Source organism: Bombina bombina, chromosome 3 (assembly GCF_027579735.1).
Source record: "Bombina bombina isolate aBomBom1 chromosome 3, aBomBom1.pri, whole genome shotgun sequence".
Lineage (NCBI taxonomy): Eukaryota > Metazoa > Chordata > Amphibia > Anura > Bombinatoridae > Bombina > Bombina bombina.
In genome coordinates, this window is record NC_069501.1 from 983682849 (window position 1) to 983704095 (window position 21247).

General features: G+C 40.1%; 1 protein-coding gene across 1 annotated transcript in view; it reads right to left on the reverse strand.

The window, feature by feature from the left end:
- Window positions 1–2273: 2273 nt before the first annotated feature.
- Window positions 2274–21247, reverse strand: part of CD63 (CD63 molecule) — a gene marked incomplete at its 5' end in the record, with an annotated part of 33819 nt that continues 14845 nt past the window's right edge. Inside the window, one exon of the mRNA XM_053708091.1 lies at window positions 2274–3350. Within this exon, the coding sequence (XP_053564066.1) occupies window positions 3285–3350 (66 nt within the window). The remainder of the gene's footprint in view (window positions 3351–21247) is intronic.

Here is a 21247-nt window from a genome sequence, read left to right on the forward strand (position 1 = left end):
AAAGTAGCTAGAAACTCCTTCAGAAGAAATCAGATGTTCAAGCTTAAAATGGAAATTAACTTCTTCAGATTCAGAAGTTTTTTCCCCCCAGTGTGTCAGAGTCTGAGATCTCATCTTCAGAGGCTCCTGAAGTATTCTACTCAGACATATGAGAAAGGTTGACCGGCGCAGAATTAGAGGGGTCAGAAACCTTACTAGTAGATAAATGTTCAGATTTCCTCTTACGCTTACCCAAAATAGTAAAATCAGACAAAGCTGCAGACGTTATCTGTGCGGCAAAATCCCTTGGTAAGTAAACACCCCCAGGAGGTTGAGAGGAAACAGAAGGCACAAAATGAGAAACAATTAAGGCTTGGGACATTTGAAGAGAAAGCCGAGGCATGTTGCACATAGCATCATCCTGAGACACACTTGGCTCAGAAGGGAGTAACTTGTCTTTAAATTTTAAAGACTTTGCTAAGCAAGGAGAACAGAATTACATAGGAAGGACAATTTTGGACTCTAAAACATAGCGTTCTGAGTCCATAGCAACAGAAAACCTGATATAAAATATACTGAGAACCAATTAAAAATATTGTCAACCTAAAAAACTACTCTGACCAGATAGATATCCCACTAGTAAGAGGAAGATTCAAAGTCTCTCCTCTTAGGTGAACTCCGATCCAAAAGAACCAGCCACAAAGCAGACAGACAAGACTAAGCTCAATACCAGAAAAGCGGACGTCACATGAGCGGCTCGAAATTGAAATGTGCAACATTTTTAATGTGCAACATTAAAAAGCACGCAATAATAAACGGCTGATGACAGGAAAAAAATCTCAAAACATACTTTATTGTATCCCATCTCTACAAAGAAGTACTAACCCCCTAAAATCCCTTCAGCCAAGTGAACTTTCCTGCCCCTTGGGGGACATTAACCCCTTAAGTGTCTCACTGTGTGAAGTTAAGTTCAAAGTATGAATCTTTTTTAACACATAAAAGTGCCAATAAAGCTGCCCAAAACCATTACCCTTAACCAAATAAGGATATGTTGTCCAGAAATAGATCCAGTTGAGGGCTAACCTCAAAACTGCTGTCCTTCAGTACCTAAAAGGCAAAGGGCACTTACCTGTGGATCCAGCTGCCAGACAGATAACAGCTACTAAGGTGTAATCCACTCACTGTCAGGGACCTGTAGTAAAAGAAATAACAGAGTAACCAACCTTGGCTTTCTGCAAAGGGGTAGCAAAAGTGTTAGAAGGTGGTGAGGTGGTCTTTGCTTTACTTCTAACTGCTAAAAGCCACCACACTACTCTCACTACAGAGATTGACGTGGACACAGCTAGACCCCAATCCTTGCTTGCAGGGAAAAGTACCCATAAAAGGATTAACTATCTTCAGACACCTTCTTTGCATATCCTCCATTGACGGAAGCAAAGAGAATGACTGGGGATTATGGGTAAGGGAAGTTACACTTAACCGCTTTGCTGGGGGGGGCTCTTTGCCTCCTCCTGCTGGCCAGGAGTTAGATATCCCCACTAGTAATTGGAATGACGTAGTGGATTCTCCATACCATAGGAGAGTCAGACAAATTTTGGGTTTCAGGTCCCTTTAAGGGAACGGTATATTATTCCTTTAAGTGAGATCATGTTTTTATTTTTACTCATCTGCTTAGCAAATCTACTGGAGAATCTTATATACTACCGGTGGTTCCAGAAATGGATCACCTTACATTTAAGAGAGCTGATGAAGATAATACATGTAGAAGTCTACCACTTTTGCATCCTGATCAACCTAGAAGATTCTAAATTTGACTTTACAGTATCTTTAAATAAACTAAATTCTTCATTGTAGAAGGAAATTTGTTTGCAAAGGAGATCAGATTCTGGTCAATCATTTAGACACCAAATACTGCAGAGATGTACAGACTTCAGTAAATAGGGAACAACATTTATTTGTAGTTTGTGTGTTAGTGTGAATTATGCATACAGAGAAAGAAAAAAAGAAAAAAACACGACATATTTACAGCTCACTATTGAATAATTTCAGTCTGATATTTTATCCAGTGTCCCCCAAAAGAAGCTGGTGGGCATTTTGTAAGTGACAAATTCAGATAAATGTGAGCGAGTGCGTCTGTCTACAATATTATCCTTATTACACTGTACTAATACTACATGTGCCAGTGCAATGTACAGTTGTTTTATAGTACAATCTACTTGTAAAGGAAGGAGGTAGGCTGAGAAGAGTGAAAGAAGAGGTGAGAGAAAAGAATAAAATACAACCCAAAACAGATATTGGTGCCGTTCCGATCACTTTATTTTTGGGCATTTTTCTGTACAAAATGGTCACCTAGATATAGGCCTGACAGACTTAACTGGTGGAGAGATGTTACCCTCTGGTTTTCAAAAACAAAAAGGGAGACAAACTAATATGCCTATTGGACCAGAAACAGAGAAGGAAAAAATAAAAACTTTCACTCACTTTGATCAAATCACCTACTCTCAAATGCAGATTCCCCTTAATTCTTGGTTGTAGCCATCATGTACATCCCCTGAGAGACTTATGGCACATTTTATGCATATAAACTATACAAGTACTTTTTGTAGCTGTAAGAAAAATGCCATCTCTATTGAGATGACCACTATTAGCATTAACATAGCAAGAAGGCACTATTGGAATACAATCTACATGTATAACAATTAAAAATGTCCCCACTCTAAATGACCCTTTTTATTTTATTGTAAGATTCTGTCAAGAGGAGCTGTGATTCAGATGGCAAGAGGAGCGTTGAATCAGATGGTTATCAGCATGTTGCACACACCTTCTAAAGATGCATAATTTGTTACAAGGAATGTGGCAATAAATGGATTACAAATAAATATGTCATTTATTGATAACCAAACTATGTATCATTTTCAGCATGGATGTAGCTTTGCATTTTATACAACAGTTTACACTTCAAGTGGAAAGGACAAGAAATATAAAAAGATTTTAGATATTAAAGTCATTGTTTTAAATGAAGAATGTGCAGAAGCAGAAAGAAACCATTATCTAAAAATAGAGAAAGAAAGAAAAAGATTCTGCTCAACACATTAACCATATATATATATATATTTATAAAAAATAAAAACAAATGAATTGGTGGTGCAAAAGTATTTATAGCACACAGGAAGTGACGACATGTCCCGCCAAGTCAAAGCAGAGAATGGAAAGTGCCATTTACATTGCTTATATAGCATATGCCCCTCTGTTTCACTATGACAGCACAGGAAGTGACATCACAGCATAATCCTCCCCAGCAGTGATCACATGACTTCATATCCACTGCGGATTCCCTTCATCAAGCAGCAAGAAAAGATTATTCCAAGGAGCTATAAAGGAAAAAACAAAACAAAAAAAAAAGCTGTTAATATTTAATTCAGCAATAATTGTTTCCTTCTCCTTTCCTTATATTAGGGCGTAAGTAGCATGTTTAGAATGCCAGGTAATAAATAGCAGCTGACGCTAAATGACTGCACACAAGCTACTCTGACCCTTATACATAGTGAGTTTGCACAAAGTAAACTTTTTTTACAATTTTATAGTGACAAAAATTATAAAATATCTTTCATGAAGTTGCGTATCCACAAGCCATCATGTGAAGCAATATTCCCATTGGCACTCCAGATGTCTCAGAACTACATTTCCCATGATGCTTAGGCACAGTCCAGTATCATGGGACATGTAGTTCTGAAACATCTAAAGGGCCATGGTTCGCCACCACTGCTCTAGTGTAATGAGCAGTAAGTAATGCACTCAGAGGGAGCTTTTCCTACAACCAAATAAGCCTTGAGAATTAAGGCTTTAAACCAAGCTGTTAAAGTAACAGCCATAGCTTTCTCACCTTTGTGAATACCAGAAAAATGAATAAAAAGAAGAAAGTCTGAAATCTTTTGTGGCGTCTACATAATATTTAAGAGCTCTTACAACATATACATTTTGAAGACTATCCTTGGAATTCTTAGGAGCTGGACAAAAAGAAAAAACATAATTTATGTAAGAACTTACCTGATAAATTCATTTCTTTCATATTAACAAGAGTCCATGAGCTAGTGACGTATGGGATATACATTCCTACCAGGAGGGGCAAAGTTTCCCAAACCTTAAAATGCCTATAAATACACCCCTCACCACACCCACAAATCAGTTTAACGAATAGCCAAGAAGTGGGGTGATAAGAAAAAAAGTGCGAAGCATATAAAATAAGGAATTGGAATAATTGTGCTTTATACAAAAAAATCATAACCACCACAAAAAAGGGTGGGCCTCATGGACTCTTGTTAATATGAAAGAAATGAATTTATCAGGTAAGTTCTTACATAAATTATGTTTTCTTTCATGTAATTAACAAGAGTCCATGAGCTAGTGACGTATGGGATAATGACTACCCAAGATGTGGATCTTTCCACACAAGAGTCACTAGAGAGGGAGGGATAAAATAAAGACAGCCAATTCCTGCTGAAAATAATCCACACCCAAAATAAAGTTTAACAAAAAACATAAGCAGAAGATTCAAACTGAAACCGCTGCCTGAAGAACTTTTCTACCAAAAACTGCTTCAGAAGAAGAAAATACATCAAAATGGTAGAATTTAGTAAAAGTATGCAAAGAGGACCAAGTTGCTGCTTTGCAGATCTGGTCAACCGAAGCTTCATTCCTAAACGCCCAGGAAGTAGATACTGACCTAGTAGAATGAGCTGTAATTCTCTGAGGCGGAATTTTACCCGACTCAACATAGGCAAGATGAATTAAAGATTTCAACCAAGATGCCAAAGAAATGGCAGAAGCTTTCTGGCCTTTCCTAGAACCGGAAAAGATAACAAATAGACTAGAAGTCTTACAGAAAGATTTCGTAGCTTCAACATAATATTTCAAAGCTCTAACAACATCCAAAGAATGCAACGATTTCTCCTTAGAATTCTTAGGATTAGGACATAATGAAGGAACCACAATTTCTCTACTAATGTTGTTGGAATTCACAACTTTAGGTAAAAATTCAAAAGAAGTTCGCAACACCGCCTTATCCTGATGAAGAATCAGAAAAGGAGACTCACAAGAAAGAGCAGATAATTCAGAAACTCTTCTGGCAGAAGAGATGGCCAAAAGGAACAAAACTTTCCAAGAAAGTAATTTAATATCCAATGAATGCATAGGTTCAAATGGAGGAGCTTGAAGAGCCCCCAGAACCAAATTCAAACTCCAAGGAGGAGAAATTGACTAAATGACAGGCTTTATACGAACCAAAGCTTGTACAAAACAATGAATATCAGGAAGAATAGCAATCTTTCTGTGAAAAAGAACAGAAAGAGCAGAGATTTGACCTTTCAAGGAACTTGCGGACAAACCCTTATCTAAACCATCCTGAAGAAATTGTAATATTCTCGGTATTCTAAAAGAATGCCAAGAAAAATGATGAGAAAGACACCAAGAAATATAAGTCTTCCAGACTCTATAATATATCTCTCTGGATACAGATTTACGAGCCTGTAACATAGTATTAATCACAGAGTCAGAGAAACCTCTTTGACCAAGAATCAAGCGTTCAATCTCCATACCTTTAAATTTAAGGATTTCAGATCCTGATGGAAAAAAAGGACCTTGAGACAAAAGGTCTGGTCTTAACGGAAGAGTCCACGGTTGGCAAGAGGCCATCCGGACAGGATCCGCATACCAAAACCTGTGAGGCCATGCCGGAGCTACCAGCAGAACAAACGAGCATAATCCCAAATATGAAACTGACTGTCTGGAAATAAGGAAAGTTGAACATTCTGAGTCAAGGCAAATAAATGTTTGAATACATATATTTAGAACTTTATAAATAAAGTGCCCAACCATAGCTTAGAGTGTCACAGAAAATAAGACTTACTTACCCCAGGACACTCATCTACATGTTTGTAGAAAGCCAAACCAGTACTGAAACGAGAATCAGTAGAGGAAATGGTAAATATAAGAGTATATCGTCGATCTGAAAAGGGAGGTAAGAGATGAATCTCTACGACCGATAACAGAGAACCTTATGAAATAGACCCCGTAGAAGGAGATCACTGCATTCAATAGGCAATACTCTCTTCACATCCCTCTGACATTCACTGCACGCTGAGAGGAAAACCGGGCTCCAACTTGCTGCGGAGCGCATATCAACGTAGAATCTAGCACAAACTTACTTCACCACCTCCCTTGGAGGCAAAGTTTGTAAAACTGATTTGTGGGTGTGGTGAGGGGTGTATTTATAGGCATTTTAAGGTTTGGGAAACTTTGCCCCTCCTGGTAGGAATGTATATCCCATACGTCACTAGCTCATGGACTCTTGTTAATTACATGAAAGAAAACACAATTTTCCGATTTGCAGTATCTGCAAATTCCATCTTAAGGACAAAAATAGCTAGTGCAAAGTACAGCCTTATCCTGATTAAAAGTCTGAAAATGAGGTTAGCATGACAAAGCTGAAAGTTCAGAGATTCTTCTAGTCGAAGAAATAGCTAGAAGAAAAATTAACCTTCTAGAATAAAAGCTAAAAACGTCTAAACCATGAATCAGCTCAAAAAGAAAGAATGTGAAGAACCTCACATCCAAATTAATTAATCCAAGGAGGAGAAACTAGATTTAAAAAAGAACATTACAGATTTTTTATTTCATGATTCAGATAGAACATACAATTTTAAACAACTTTCAAATGTACTTCTATTATCAAATTGTATTTGTTTTCTTATCATTTGTGCACGTGTCTGCAGCACTATATGGCAGCAGTTTTTAAACAATGATATACATTAGCAAGAGCAATACATGGTAGCACTATTTCCTGGGTTTTATGTCCCTTTAATAACTGGTTTAATTCTGATCAGAGCCTGAAAATCATGAATTTTAGCTGAAATCTGACCCTTCAGAGTACTCGCTGATAAACCTTTATCTAGGTCTTTCTGCATTCTAAAAATTCCAACACTAACCTTTACGAGAACCAAAACAAAAAAAAAGGTTTCCCGGATTTTATGATAAATACATATAGTAACAGGTTTCCTAGCCTGAATCTGGGCATCAATATTCTTGTCATCAACACCTCTGAGACAATATTAACCATTCAAGAGCCTTAAAATCTTGATTAAAAAGGGCCTTGAGAGAGATCTTTTCTTAGAGGAAGCTTCCAAGGTGGGAACAAGTACATCTGCACCAGATCCACATACCAAATCCTGCGAAGAGACGCTGAAGCAATCAGAATGGCTGAGGATGGTTCCTGCTTGATTTTGGCTTTCACCCTGGATAGCAGCACACACACTAAAGCTGTAAATCAGGTTGAACAAAATGAGGGACCACTAAGTCGTCAAACTTGCCCAAGGGGTCCAGAGACCTGGCACAATACTGAGGCAGTTTGAGATTCAAATCAGAATGCATAAGATCTCTCTCTGGCAGATCCCAATGTCTCACAATTTTGTTGAAAACTTCCTGATTCAGAAATCCTTTGCCTGGGTGAAGAGACTGACTGAGAAAATCTGCTTCTCAATTGGAGACCCCACACTGACACAACAGTGTGAACACAGTGCCGCCAGGTCGAGGGACCCCCCTTCGAACATTAGGTGGACACTATAGTATATCCTGCTCCATCTAATGGGAGGGACACGGAAAAACAAAAAAAAAAAAAAAAAAACACCTGCTCAACCACCCTCAGGTATGGAGCATAAGTCATCTATCAGAAGGAAAACAGAACAAAACACCCTCCGGCTGCAACAGCCGGTCCAGGAGTCAGACGGCCAGCGAGCCCACCCATAGAATGGAACTGCTGCAATAAGAACAATCTCCCGCTTGCTAGGCAGCGAACAAGCCATCAAGCCCTTCTTAAATCTCTGCCCAAAGGAACATGCGGAAGATTCAACCTTAAGGACTAAATGCCTCCAGGATCCAACTAGGAAGTCCAGTCAGATATCCTAGACTAAGACCAAACGACCTAGTACCCGGAAACCAGAGCCAGCACAGACAAGGAACCTCTGAGGAACCATAGGACTACCTCATACAGAGAATCCTAGAAAATGCAATACTGCATCACCAAAGGCCCTAGGGCACTGGATATTCATGAAGCATCCCAGATACAAACAGATACTTCAACTTTCGAGGTACAATACCCTCCAGATCAACAGTCAAAAAAAAAAAAAAAAAAAAAAAAAGGCACCTATGCAACAGACTAAAAATCAGAACGATCCATCTAGGTCCCCTTCCGGTAACCCCTAGGACCAAGGGACAATAGGATGACTAACATCAATATCCCTAAGAACCACATAGCAAGAGATATGATGAAGGGGTAGATCCAGGACCCCCAAAGATATCAACGCATTCTCTATAGTCCAAGCGTGGGAACAAACTAGAATCAATGAGGAATACCTGATCTTCCGAACCCGAAGACCATCCCCAGACAAGGGGGGGGAAATAAATGAGGTCTAGGACACCTTGTTGGGGGGCGGGGAGTACCACAAGAGGGATAAAACCCCCGCCCAACCTGGTACTCCAAAGTAAGGAGACTACTAGATCTCCAGATCAAATGGAAATGGAGAGAAATAGCCCCGAGGTTGAAGACCCTCGGAAGGTTTCTTAGCAGGAACCGTCCAAACCTTGGCAAAACGGGCACAGGACCAAGAGGACTGAACAAACCCCTTGATCCTCTGCCCAAAAAGAAGCAACGATAACCATCCTGATGGAAAACTCTTAAAGAAAAATTAACTCACATGGAGTTCATCTTCCTGGCCATCTCTATTCACAGGGAATATATGCCAAAGGGGGAAAATGATGTTTAAAACGTACATCTACATGTCACAACCTTGCCCAGATTTAAACCCGGGACTCCCGAGACAGAGAATGTTTCTCTATTCCATTGAAGCATAAGAAACCTCTCATCTGAACGAAAACTTGCCAACCAACTGGGTTAACCAGATATCCCAGCACCACGTGGATGGTATAGACACTAAAAGGACTAGAACCCAGCGCCTGACCAGGACCAGTCTGCTACAGCGGGCATTCCAGAACTAAACCAGGTCACAGAAATTTCAAAGCCATAGAACTTAGAGTTGTGAAAAAAATAACATACAACTTCCATAGAAGTGTTCAAGCGACCACAAAATCACTAGTGTTGAATGCCAGAGAATAAAATGTTTACCAATGAGGAAAATATAACAAATGTGAGCTTCCCAAAAACCAAAACAAATACATCCTAACTGGATAAACGACAAAGAGGGCAGCACCCACAGGTGAACGCCCAAGAAAAATGGTTACACTGACAGGCCCGCCCATCAGAGGTCCCATTTTCCTGAAGCTCAGACTGGAATAAGATACCCTAGATAAAGATATAAATCTGGGACAATAAGGAGATTATTTAAACAATATATAGCTCCAGCACCAAGAATGCCACTACACCAGCTCCTATGTGCAAAATCTCCCGATCAGATTTTAAGAAGTTAAACAAATTGTATAGGCTAGAAGGAGCGCTTTGATCTCTTTGAAGGGATCTTAGCTGTGTATAGTCTTGAGAAAGATCCAGGAGGATCGAAACGCGTAGATTGTTACTGATATTCACGGCTCAGGTCCCTAATCGGTGAGTTTAATACCTATTCAGCCACTTTTAGTAAAGCATATTGCACTATGTATGTTTATTATATTTATTTATTATTATTTTTTCACTTAGGTTTAAAGATTTATGGATACACCCAAAGTGGATTATAATTGTGCCATTTGAAGAACAGTTGGACAACTCTTCTTAGGATACGGATCACAAGGATATAATTTCAAAAAGACACCAATATATATATTCTTATAAAAGACAATAACATTCACTTGGACTATTTTTTCACTTGATATATTTTTTCACATGAACTATATTTTTGTATCACAATTTTTTATCACAATTTTTTATTTTTTATTCACTTTCACGCCGCTTGTGATTATTGACTCTAGAATACCTTTAAAAAGGGTGTACACCTAAAGGTCATATTTTTATACATTTTTTGGAACTCTCAGCATTACCTTTTACACACATATAGCACTTACTATTGTATTAATTTCAACATAAGTTTATTTTACTCTATTTATAAGTATTTTTTAAGGTATTTCAAGGAATTTTAATCATTATATAGTACTGTAAAGTATCACCAATATTTAGTAGACCCAGGCAAGATCTTACATTAAGAGAGATTGTTAGTATATTTTAGGAAGACAGTTGTTATTAATGTTCGTTTTTAGCAGTTGTGATTGGTTTTAATAACTTATTTTTGAAATAAATATGTATACATTTTAAACTTACACAGATCATTTCTTAAATAACCCTTTGACTATACACAACTAAGATCCCTTCAAAGAGATCAAAGCGCTCCTTCTAGCCTATACAATTTGTTTAACAATAAGGAGATTAACTTCATCCCCCCAGGTCTAACCCAGCTTGCCATCTGGAGCAGAAGACCGAGGACCCCTCAACCTCTCCGGGTTGGGATCCTCCAGTACGGCCAAAACAAGTTGCAGCAGGACACAAAGGCGTGCCAGTCTATAGACTCACCTCTGCCGGGGGAACTGATGACCCCAAGGATTGGGCCCCTGAAGCCTCAGAGGCAACCGCTTCCCCTGAGGGCTGATCTGACCCAGACAATCCCTCGCCTCACGAGCCCTGGTTCACTGAACACTGACAGAATCTCACCAACGTCTCCCTCCCTGGAAGATTTAGAAATGGCCATGCGGAACCATGCCGTAACCTCTGGAGAAAACAAGCTGCCTTCCGGAGAAGGGGTAACGGCATTATGTTAAAGAAGGTTCTAGGGTACTCGCCACCCGGGATAAAGGGTCCCCATGGGCAGATGGGCTCGGCAGACTCTAGGTTCCCTGGATCGGGAGAAAAGAGCATTCTAAAGCGGTATGTGGAACATAACTGATGGGCATGTATTACCCGGGCCATTTCATACTCCTCGCAAGAAGTAGAATCCGAATCAGAGACATCCGTCTCCAAAAAAAAAAAAAATATCAGTCCTCCATAACTAGGATACAAATTATGGATAGGAAAAATAAAATAAGACACCTTACACCACACTAATGGCTGGGTCACTCACCACCTCCTATCACCCAGACACCTAGCGAACAGACTCTCCACCACGCGGTCAGGAATACGGAAATGGTGACTAGAAATGTGACCACTCCCGGTCACAAGGTATACCATGTAGGCTGACAAAAAGGCAGTTATGTGATTTTGTCTGCTAAATGTGTACGGATATGTGGGCTCGTGGCTATATCGGAACATGACATGATTAAAGTCCCCCATTTTCAATAACCCCCCTTAGGAGATATTAACCCTCGATTTCATAAGATAAAGGAGTCCTGAGACCCTGACTTCTTTGTTTACTTTACATTTTACACATCTTAAGTAAAATGAAACTATCTTACCGGAATCTACGCCATGGAACAGGAACATGGCCCTTCAAGTGTGACAGATAGTAGCCTCTCTTCTGACATGGACTTGAGCGAACAAAGCAGGCAGCGAAACTAGTTAACGCTGATTGCCAAGGTGCTGTTAATATGAGTCGGGATGGTTTCGCAGAAAGACTCTCCTTGCATCTCCGGACTCTAACTTTCATCCAAGCTCTCACTGAGAGGCTGACAGGACATTCCAGAGAGTACTACCCTCCATAAGAGACTAACTTTAAATCTTCTGACACTTCTCTGCCAACCTCCTGTATCGAAAGGCAAAGAATGACGGGGGATGAGGGAAGTGGGGGAGGTATTAAAAGCCTTTAGCTGGGGTGTGTTTGCCTCCTCCTGGTGGCCAGGTTCTGAATTCCCAAACGTAATGAATGCTTTGTGGACTCTCCCCGTTTAAGAAAAAATAAAAAAAACAGAATTTATGTTTACCTGATAAATTACTTTCTCCAACGGTGTGTCCGGTCCACGGCGTCATCCTTACTTGTGGGATATTCTCTTCCCCAACAGGAAATGGCAAAGAGCCCAGCAAAGCTAGTCACATGATCCCTCCTAGGCTCCGCCTTCCCCAGTCATTCGACCGACGTAAAGGAGGAATATTTGCATAGGAGAAATCATATGATACCGTGGTGACTAGTTAAAGAAAATAAATCATCAGACCTGATTAAAAAACCAGGGCGGGCCGTGGACCGGACACACCGTTGGAGAAAGTAATTTATCAGGTAAACATAAATTCTGTTTTCTCCAACATAGGTGTGTCCGGTCCACGGCGTCATCCTTACTTGTGGAAACCAATACCAAAGCTTTAGGACACGGATGATGGGAGGGAGCAAATCAGGTCACCTAGATGGAAGGCACCACGGTTTGCAAAACCTTTCTCCCAAAAATAGCCTCAGAAGAAGCAAAAGTATCAAATTTGTAAAATTTGGTAAAAGTGTGCAGTGAAGACCAAGTCGCTGCCTTACATATCTGATCAACAGAAGCCTCGTTCTTAAAGGCCCATGTGGAAGCCACGGCCCTAGTGGAATGAGCTGTGATTCTTTCAGGAGGCTGCCGTCCGGCAGTCTCATAAGCCAATCTGATGATGCTTTTAAGCCAAAAAGATAGAGAGGTAGAAGTTGCTTTTTGACCTCTCCTTTTACCAGAATAAACAACAAACAAGGAAGATGTTTGTCTGAAATCCTTTGTAGCCTCTAAATAGAATTTTAGAGCACGGACAACGTCCAAATTGTGTAACAAACGTTCCTTCTATGAATCTGGATTCGGACACAAAGAAGGTACAACTATATCCTGGTTAATATTTTTGTTGGAAACAACCTTCGGAAGAAAACCAGGCTCAGTACGTAAAAACCACCTTATCTGCATGGACCAGATAGGGCGGAGAACACTGCAGAGCAGATAACTCAGAAACTCTTCTAGCGGAAGAAATTGCAACCTAAAACAAAACTTTCCAAGATAATAACTTAATATCTACGGAATGTAAGGGTTCAAACAGAACCCCTTGAAGAACTGAAAGAACTAGATTAAGACTCCAGGGAAGAGTCAAAGGTCTGTAAACAGGCTTGATTCTAACCAGAGCCTGAACAAACGCTTAAACGTCTGGCACAGCTGCCAGCCTTTTGTGAAGTAAAACAGATAAAACAGAGATCTGTCCCTTCAGAGAACTCGCAGAAAATCCTTTCTCCAAACCTTCTTGTAGAAAGGAAAGAAACTTAGGAATTTTTATCTTGTTCCATGGGAATCCTTTAGATTCACACCAACAGATATATTTTTTCCATATTTTATGGTAAATTTTTCTAGTTACAGGCTTTCTAGCCTGAATAAGAGTATCTATTACAGAATCTGAAAACCCACGCTTTGATAAAATCAAGCGTTCAAACTCCAAGCAGTCAGTTGGAGGAAAACCAGATTCGGATGTTCGAATGGACCCTGAATAAGAAGGTCCTGTCTCAAAGGTAGCTTCCATGGTGGAGCCGATGACACATTCACCAGGTCTGCATACCAAGTCCTGCGTGGCCACACAGGAACTATCAAGGTCACCGAAGCCCTCTCCAGATTGATCCTGGCTACCAGCCTGGGAATGAGAGGAAACGGTGGGAATACATAAGCTAGGTTGAAGATCCAAGGTGCTACTATTGTATCCAATAGAGTCGCCTTGGGATCCCTGGATTTGGACCCGTAACAAGGGACCATGAAGTTCTGACGAGAGGCCATCAGAACCATGTCTGGAATGCCCCATAATTGAGTTATTTGGGCAAAGATTTCCAGATGGAGTTCCCACTCCCCCGGATGCTCCTCCATCGCCAGGGAACTCCTTGTTACCCCCTGATGGTTGATATATGTAACAGTCGTCATGATGTCTGATTGAAACCTTATGAATTTGGCCTTTGCTAGTCGAGGCCAAGCCTTGAGAGCATTGAATATCGCTCTCAGTTCCATTATGTTTATCGGGAGAAGAGAGTCTTCCCGAAACCATAGACCCTGAGTTTTCAGGGGTTCCCAGACCTCGCCCCAGCCCACCAGACTGGCGTCGGTCGTGACAATGACCTATTCTGGTCTGCGGAAGCTCATTGCCTGTGACAGGTTGTCCAGGGTCAGCCACCAACGGAGTGAATCTCTGGTTATTTGATCTACTTGTATCGTCGGAGACAAGTCTGTATAGTCCCCATTCCACTGTCTGAGCATGCCCAGGTGCAATGGTCTTAGATGAATTCGTGCAAAAGGAACTATGTCCATTGCCGCAACCATCAAACCTATTACTTCCATGGACTGCGCTATGGAAGGAAGAAGAACAGAATGAAGTACCTGACAAGAGCTTAGAAGTTTTGATTTTCTGGCCTCTGTCAGAAAAACCTTCATTTCTAAGGAAACTATTATTGTTCCCAAGAAGGGAACTCTTGTTGACGGGGACAGAGAACTTTTTTCTATGTTCACTTTCCACCTGTGAGATCTGAGAAAGGCTAGGACAATGTCCGTATGAGCCCTTGCTTTTGACAGAGACGACACTTGAATCAGGATGTCGTCCAAGTAAGGTACTACTGCAATGCCCCTTGGTCTTAGCACCGCTAGAAGGGACCCTAGTACCCTTGTGAAAATCCTTGGAGCAGTGGCTAATCCGAATGGAAGTGCCACAGGTAATGCTTGTCCAGAAAGGCGAACCTTAGGAACCGAAAATGTTCCTTGTGGATAGGAATACGTAGGTACGCATCCTTTAAGTCCACCGTGGTCATGAATTGACCTTCCTGGATGGTAGGAAGGATCGTTCGAATGGTTTCCATTTCTAATGATGAAACCCTGAGAAACTTGTTTAGAATCTTGAGATCTAAAATAGGTCTGAATGTTCCCTCTTTTTTGGGAATTATGAACAGGTTGGAGTAAAAACCCATCCCTTGTTCTCCTAATGGAACAGGATGAATCACTCCCATGCTTAACAGGTCTTCTACACAGTGTAAGAATGCCTGTTCGAAGATAATTGAGACCCGTGGAACCTTCCCCTTGGGGGTAGTTCCCTGAATTCCAGGAGATAACCTTGAGAAACTATTTCTAGCGCCCAAGGATCCTGAACATCTCTTGCCCCAGCCTGAGCAAAGAGAGAAAGTCTGCCCCCCACCAGATCCTTCCCAGATCGGGGGCCAACACTTCATGCTGTTTTGGTAGCAGTGGCAGGTGACTTGGCCTGCTCACCCTTGTTCCAGCCTTGCATCGGCCTCCAGGCTGGCTTGGTTTGAGAAGTATTACCCTCTTGCTTAGAGGGTGTAGAATTTGAGGCTGGTCCGTTTCTGCGAAAGGGACGAAAATTTGGCTTCTTTTTAGCCTTAAAAGACCTATCCAGAGGAAGGGCGTGGCCCTTTCCCCCAGTGATGTCTGAAATAATCTCTTTCAAGTCAGGGCCAAACAGTGTTTTACCCTTGAAAGGGATGTTAAGCAAAAGCGCTCTGCGCGCCACGATAGCAAACCCTGAATTATTCGCCGCTAATCTAGCTAATTGCAAAGCGGCATCTAAAATAAAAAAGAGTTAGCCAATTTAAGAGCTTGAACTCTGTCCAAAACCTCCTCGTACGAAGATTCTTTATTGAGCGACTTTTCTAGTTCTTCGAACCAGAAACACGCAGCTGTAGTGACAGCAACAATGCATGAAATTGGTTGTAGAAGGTAACCTTGCTGAACAAACATCTTTTTAAGCAAACCCTCTAACCTTTAATCCATAGGATCTTGAAAGCACAACTATCTTCTATAGGAATAGAAGTGCGTTTGTTTAGAGTAGAAACCGCCCCCTCGACCTTGGGGACTGTATGCTATAAGTCCTTTCTGGGGTCGACTATAGGAACTAATTTCTTAAATATAGGGGGAGGACAAAAAGGTATGCCGGGCCTTTCCCACTCCTTATTTACTATGTCCGCCACCCGCTTGGGTATAGGAAAAACATTGGGGGGCACCGGAACCTCTAGGAACTTGTCCATCTTACCTAATTTCTCTGGAATGACCAAATTGTCACAATCATCCAGAGTAGATAATACCTCCTTAAGTAGTGCGTGGAGATGTTGAAATTTAAATTTAAAAGTTACAATATCAGGTTCTGCTTGAGAAATTTTCCCTGAATCTGAAATTTCTCCCTCAGACAAAACCTCCCTCCTGGCCCCTTCAGATAGGTGTGAGGGTATGTCAGAACAGATATCATCAGCGTCCTCTTGCTCTTCAGTGTTTAAAACAGAGCAATCACGCTTTCTCTGATAAGTAGGCATTTTGGAAAAAATGCATGCAATAGAATTATCCATTACAGCCATTAATAGTTGTATGGTAATAAGTATTGGCGCACTAGATGTACTAGGGGCCTCTTGTGTGGGCAAAACTGGTGTAGACACAGAAGGGGATGATGCAGTACCATGCTTACTCCCCTCATTAGAGGAATCATCTTGGGCAATATCATATCTATGGCATTATTATCCCTACTTTGTTTGGACATTATGACACAAATATATCACATATATCACATATATTTAAATGGGGAGACACATTGGCTTTCATACATATAGAACATCGTTATCTGATGGTTCAGACATGTTAAACAGGCTTAAACTTGTCAACAAAGCACAAAAAACGTTTTACAATAAAACCGTTACTGTCCCTTTAAATTTCAAACTGAACACACTTTATTACTGAATATGTGAAAAAGTATGAAGGAATTGTTCAAATTTCACCAAAATTTCACCACAGTAACTTAAAGCCTTAAAAGTATTGCACACCAAATTTGAAAGCTTTAACCCTTAAAATAACGGAACCGGAGCCGTTTTTACATTTAACCCCTATACAGTCCCAGGTATCTGCTTTGCTGAGACCCAACCAAGCCCAGAGGGGAATACGATACCAAATGATGCCTTCTATAAGCTTTTTCAGTGGTTCTTAGCTCCTCACACATGCATCTGCATGCCATGCTTTCCAAAAACAACTGCGCATTAGAGGCGCGAAAATGAGGCTCTGTCTATGACTAGAAAAGGCCCCCAGTGAAAAAGGTGTCCAATACAGTGCCTGCCGTTTTTATTAAAACAATCCCCAAGATTTAACAACTATTAAAAGTAATAATCTGCCAAATATACTTAGTAAAGTAATCGTTTTAGCCCAGAAAAATGTCTACCAGTTTTTTAAGCCCTAATGAAGCCCTTTATTCTTTTACTTAAACTAAGAAAATGGCTTACCGGTTCCCATAGGGAAAATGACAGCTTCCAGCATTACCGAGTCTTGTTAGAAATGTGTCATACCTCAAGCAGCAAAAGTCTGCTCACTGTTTCCCCCAACTGAAGTTAATTCCTCTCAACAGTCCTGTGTGGAAACAGCCATCGATTTTAGTAACGGTTGCTAAAATCATTTTCCTCTTACAAACAGAAATCTTCATCTCTTTCCTGTTTCAGAGTAAATAGTACATACCAGCACTATTTTAAAATAACAAACTCTTGATTGAAGAATAAAAACTACATTTAAACACCAAAAAACTCTAAGCCATCTCCGTGGAGATGTTGCCTGTACAACGGCAAAGAGAATGACTGGGGAAGGCGGAGCCTAGGAGGGATCATGTGACCAGCTTTGCTGGGCTCTTTGCCATTTCCTGTTGGGGAAGAGAATATCCCACAAGTAAGGATGACGCCGTGGACCGGACACACCTATGTTGGAGAAAAGATTTGAATAAAACCTCTAGTTTAGTTCTAAAGTTGGAACTGGAGAAATCACTCCAATTATCTCTCACAAGCAAAAAAAAGCTTGGGCCCTTAAAAGGATCTCAAGGCACTTGAGACAGAAAGAATATTCCCAGAGTAGGCCTTGAATGGAAACTTGCTCAAAACCCCTGGGAAATTATGTGAAATACCCTGGGATCCTGAACAGCTCTCACTCGCACCTTCAAGCGGTCTTCCAATTTACTTTTATCTAATTTGATTTGTTCTCATTGTATCCTTTGTTGAAAGGATACCTAGAAAAGCTCAGGAGCTGCTGATTGGTTGCAAAACATATGCCTCATGTTACTGGTTCACCCAATGCATTCAGCTAGCTCCCATTAGTGCATTGATGCTTCTTCAAACAAAATACCAAAAGAACAAAGCAAATTTGATAACAAAAGTAAATTGGAAGTTTACTTCTGACTAGAGACAGTCCCTTTACATTTTAGAGAAAGTTCAAATGAACTTTTCTTGGAACAACTCTGATATGGTAAAATCCCTTGCACACTCTGAAGCGCAGTAAAGCTCTGCTTAGGATTAGCAAGAGACTTTGCACATTAGGTACAAAGCTGAGCAGGGGGACACACCTGAGAATTCTTACAAAACTAGAAGGGTTAAAAAAAAAATAATTAAAAAAAAATAGGATTACCCTTCTAGATAATCAACTGACTGACAAGAAGGTCTGAGCTGCACCAGTTTGCTCCATATTACCAGTAAGGAAATAGCAATATCAGAAGTATACTGAAGCAAATCAGCAGTAAAAAGCACACAAATAGTTAACCCCAAAGGGCAGAAAAGGCACAATGTAAGATTGATCAACCCTTCAGAAGGTAAACCGTATAAACACAAACACACAGTAAAAAGGCTTTTACACAGCAAATACAGCACCCTTAGCTTGCCTGCGCTACCAGTCAGCAATAAATGCAAAAACCCAAAGGCAATAAGCAAAAATAATTGCAGGTGAAGGAAAAAAAACATAATTTATGTAAGAACTTACCTGATAAATTCATTTCTTTCATATTAGCAAGAGTCCATGAGCTAGTGACGTATGGGATATACATTCCTACCAGGAGGGGCAAAGTTTCCCAAACCTCAAAATGCCTATAAATACACCCCTCACCACACCCACAATTCAGTTTAACGAATAGCCAAGAAGTGGGGTGATAAAAAAGTGCAAAAGCATATAAAATAATGAATTGGAATAATTGTGCTTTATACAAAATCATAACCACCACAAAAAAAGGGCGGGCCTCATGGACTCTTGCTAATATGAAAGAAATGAATTTATCAGGTAAGTTCTTACATAAATTATGTTTTCTTTCATGTAATTAGCAAGAGTCCATGAGCTAGTGACGTATGGGATAATGACTACCCAAGATGTGGATCTTTCCACACAAGAGTCACTAGAGAGGGAGGGATAAAATAAAGACAGACAATTCCTGCTGAAAATAATCCACACCCAAAATAAAGTTTAACGAAAAACATAAGCAGAAGATTCAAACTGAAACCGCTGCCTGAAGTACTTTTCTACCAAAAACTGCTTCAGAAGAAGAAAATACATCAAAATGGTAGAATTTAGTAAAAGTATGCAAAGAGGACCAAGTTGCTGCTTTGCAGATCTGGTCAACCGAAGCTTCATTCCTAAACGCCCAGGAAGTAGATACTGACCTAGTAGAATGAGCTGTAATTCTCTGAGGCGGAATTTTACCCGACTCAACATAGGCAAGATGAATTAAAGATTTCAACCAAGATGCCAAAGAAATGGCAGAAGCTTTCTGGCCTTTTCTAGAACCGGAAAAGATAAACAAATAGACTAGAAGTCTTACGGAAAGATTTCGTAGCTTCAACATAATATTTCAAAGCTCTAACAACATCCAAAGAATGCAACGATTTCTCCTTAGAATTCTTAGGATTAGGACATAATGAAGGAACCACAATTTCTCTACTAATGTTGTTGGAATTCACAACTTTAGGTAAAAATTCAAAAGAAGTTCGCAACACCGCCTTATCCTGATGAAAAATCAGAAAAGGAGACTCACAAGAAAGAGCAGATAATTCAGAAACTCTTCTGGCAGAAGAGATGGCCAAAAGGAACAAAACTTTCCAAGAAAGTAATTTAATGTCCAATGAATGCATAGGTTCAAACGGAGGAGCTTGAAGAGCTCCCAGAACCAAATTCAAACTCCAAGGAGGAGAAATTGACTTAATGACAGGTTTTATACGAACCAAAGCTTGTACAAAACAATGAATATCAGGAAGAATAGCAATCTTTCTGTGAAAAAGAACAGAAAGAGCAGAGATTTGTCCTTTCAAAGAACTTGCGGACAAACCCTTATCTAAACCATCCTGAAGAAACTGTAAAATTCTCGGTATTCTAAAAGAATGCCAAGAAAAATGATGAGAAAGACACCAATTTATCCCATTCTTTGGAAATTACTGCAGAAATAGCATTAGGAACAGGAAAAACTTCTGGAATAACCACAGGAGCTTTAAATACCTTATCTAAACGTTTAGAATTAGTATCAAGAGGACCAGAATCCTTTATTTCTAAAGCAATTAGAACTTCTTTAAGTAAAGAACGAATAAATTCCATTTTAAATAAATATGAAGATTTATCAGCATCAACCTCAGAGACAGAATCCTCTGAACCAGAGGAGTCATCAGAATCAGAATGATGATGTTCATTTAAAAATTCATCTGTAGGGAGAGAAGTTTTAAAAGATTTTTTACGTTTACTAGAAGGAGAAATAACAGACATAGCCTTCTTTATGGATTCAGAAACAAAATCTCTTATATTATCAGGAACATTCTGCACCTTAGATGTTGAGGGAACTGCAACAGGCAATGGTACTTTACTAAAGGAAATATTATCTGCTTTAACAAGTTTGTCATGACAATCAATACAAACAACAGCTGGAGAAATAGCTACCAAAAGTTTACAGCAGATACACTTAGCTTTGGTAGATTCAGCACTTGACAGCGATTTTCCTGTAGTATCTTCTGGCTCAGATGCAACGTGAGACATCTTGCAATATGTAAGAGAAAAAACATATAAAGCAAAATTGATCAAATTCCTTAAATGACAGTTTCAGGAATGGGAAAAAATGCCAAAGAACAAGCTTCTAGCAACCAGAAGCAATAAAAAATGAGACTTAAATAATGTGGAGACAAAAGCGACGCCCATATTTTTTCGCGCCAAATAAGACGCCCACATTATTTGGCGCCTAAATGCTTTTTGGCGCCAAAAATGACGCCACATCCGGAACGCCGACATTTTTGGCGCGAAATAACGTCAAAGAATGACGCAACTTCCGGCGACACGTATGACGCCGGAAACGGAAATAGAATTTTTGCGCCAAAAAAGTCAGCGCCAAGAATGACGCAATAAAATGAAGCATTTTCAGCCCCCGCGAGCCTAACAGCCCACAGGGAAAAAGTCAAATTTTAAGGTAAGAAAAAATGGTCAAATCAAAATGCATTATCCCAAATATGAAACTGACTGTCTGAAAATAAGGAAAGTTGAACATTCTGAGTCAAGGCAAATAAATGTTTGAATACATATATTTAGAACTTTATAAACAAAGTGCCCA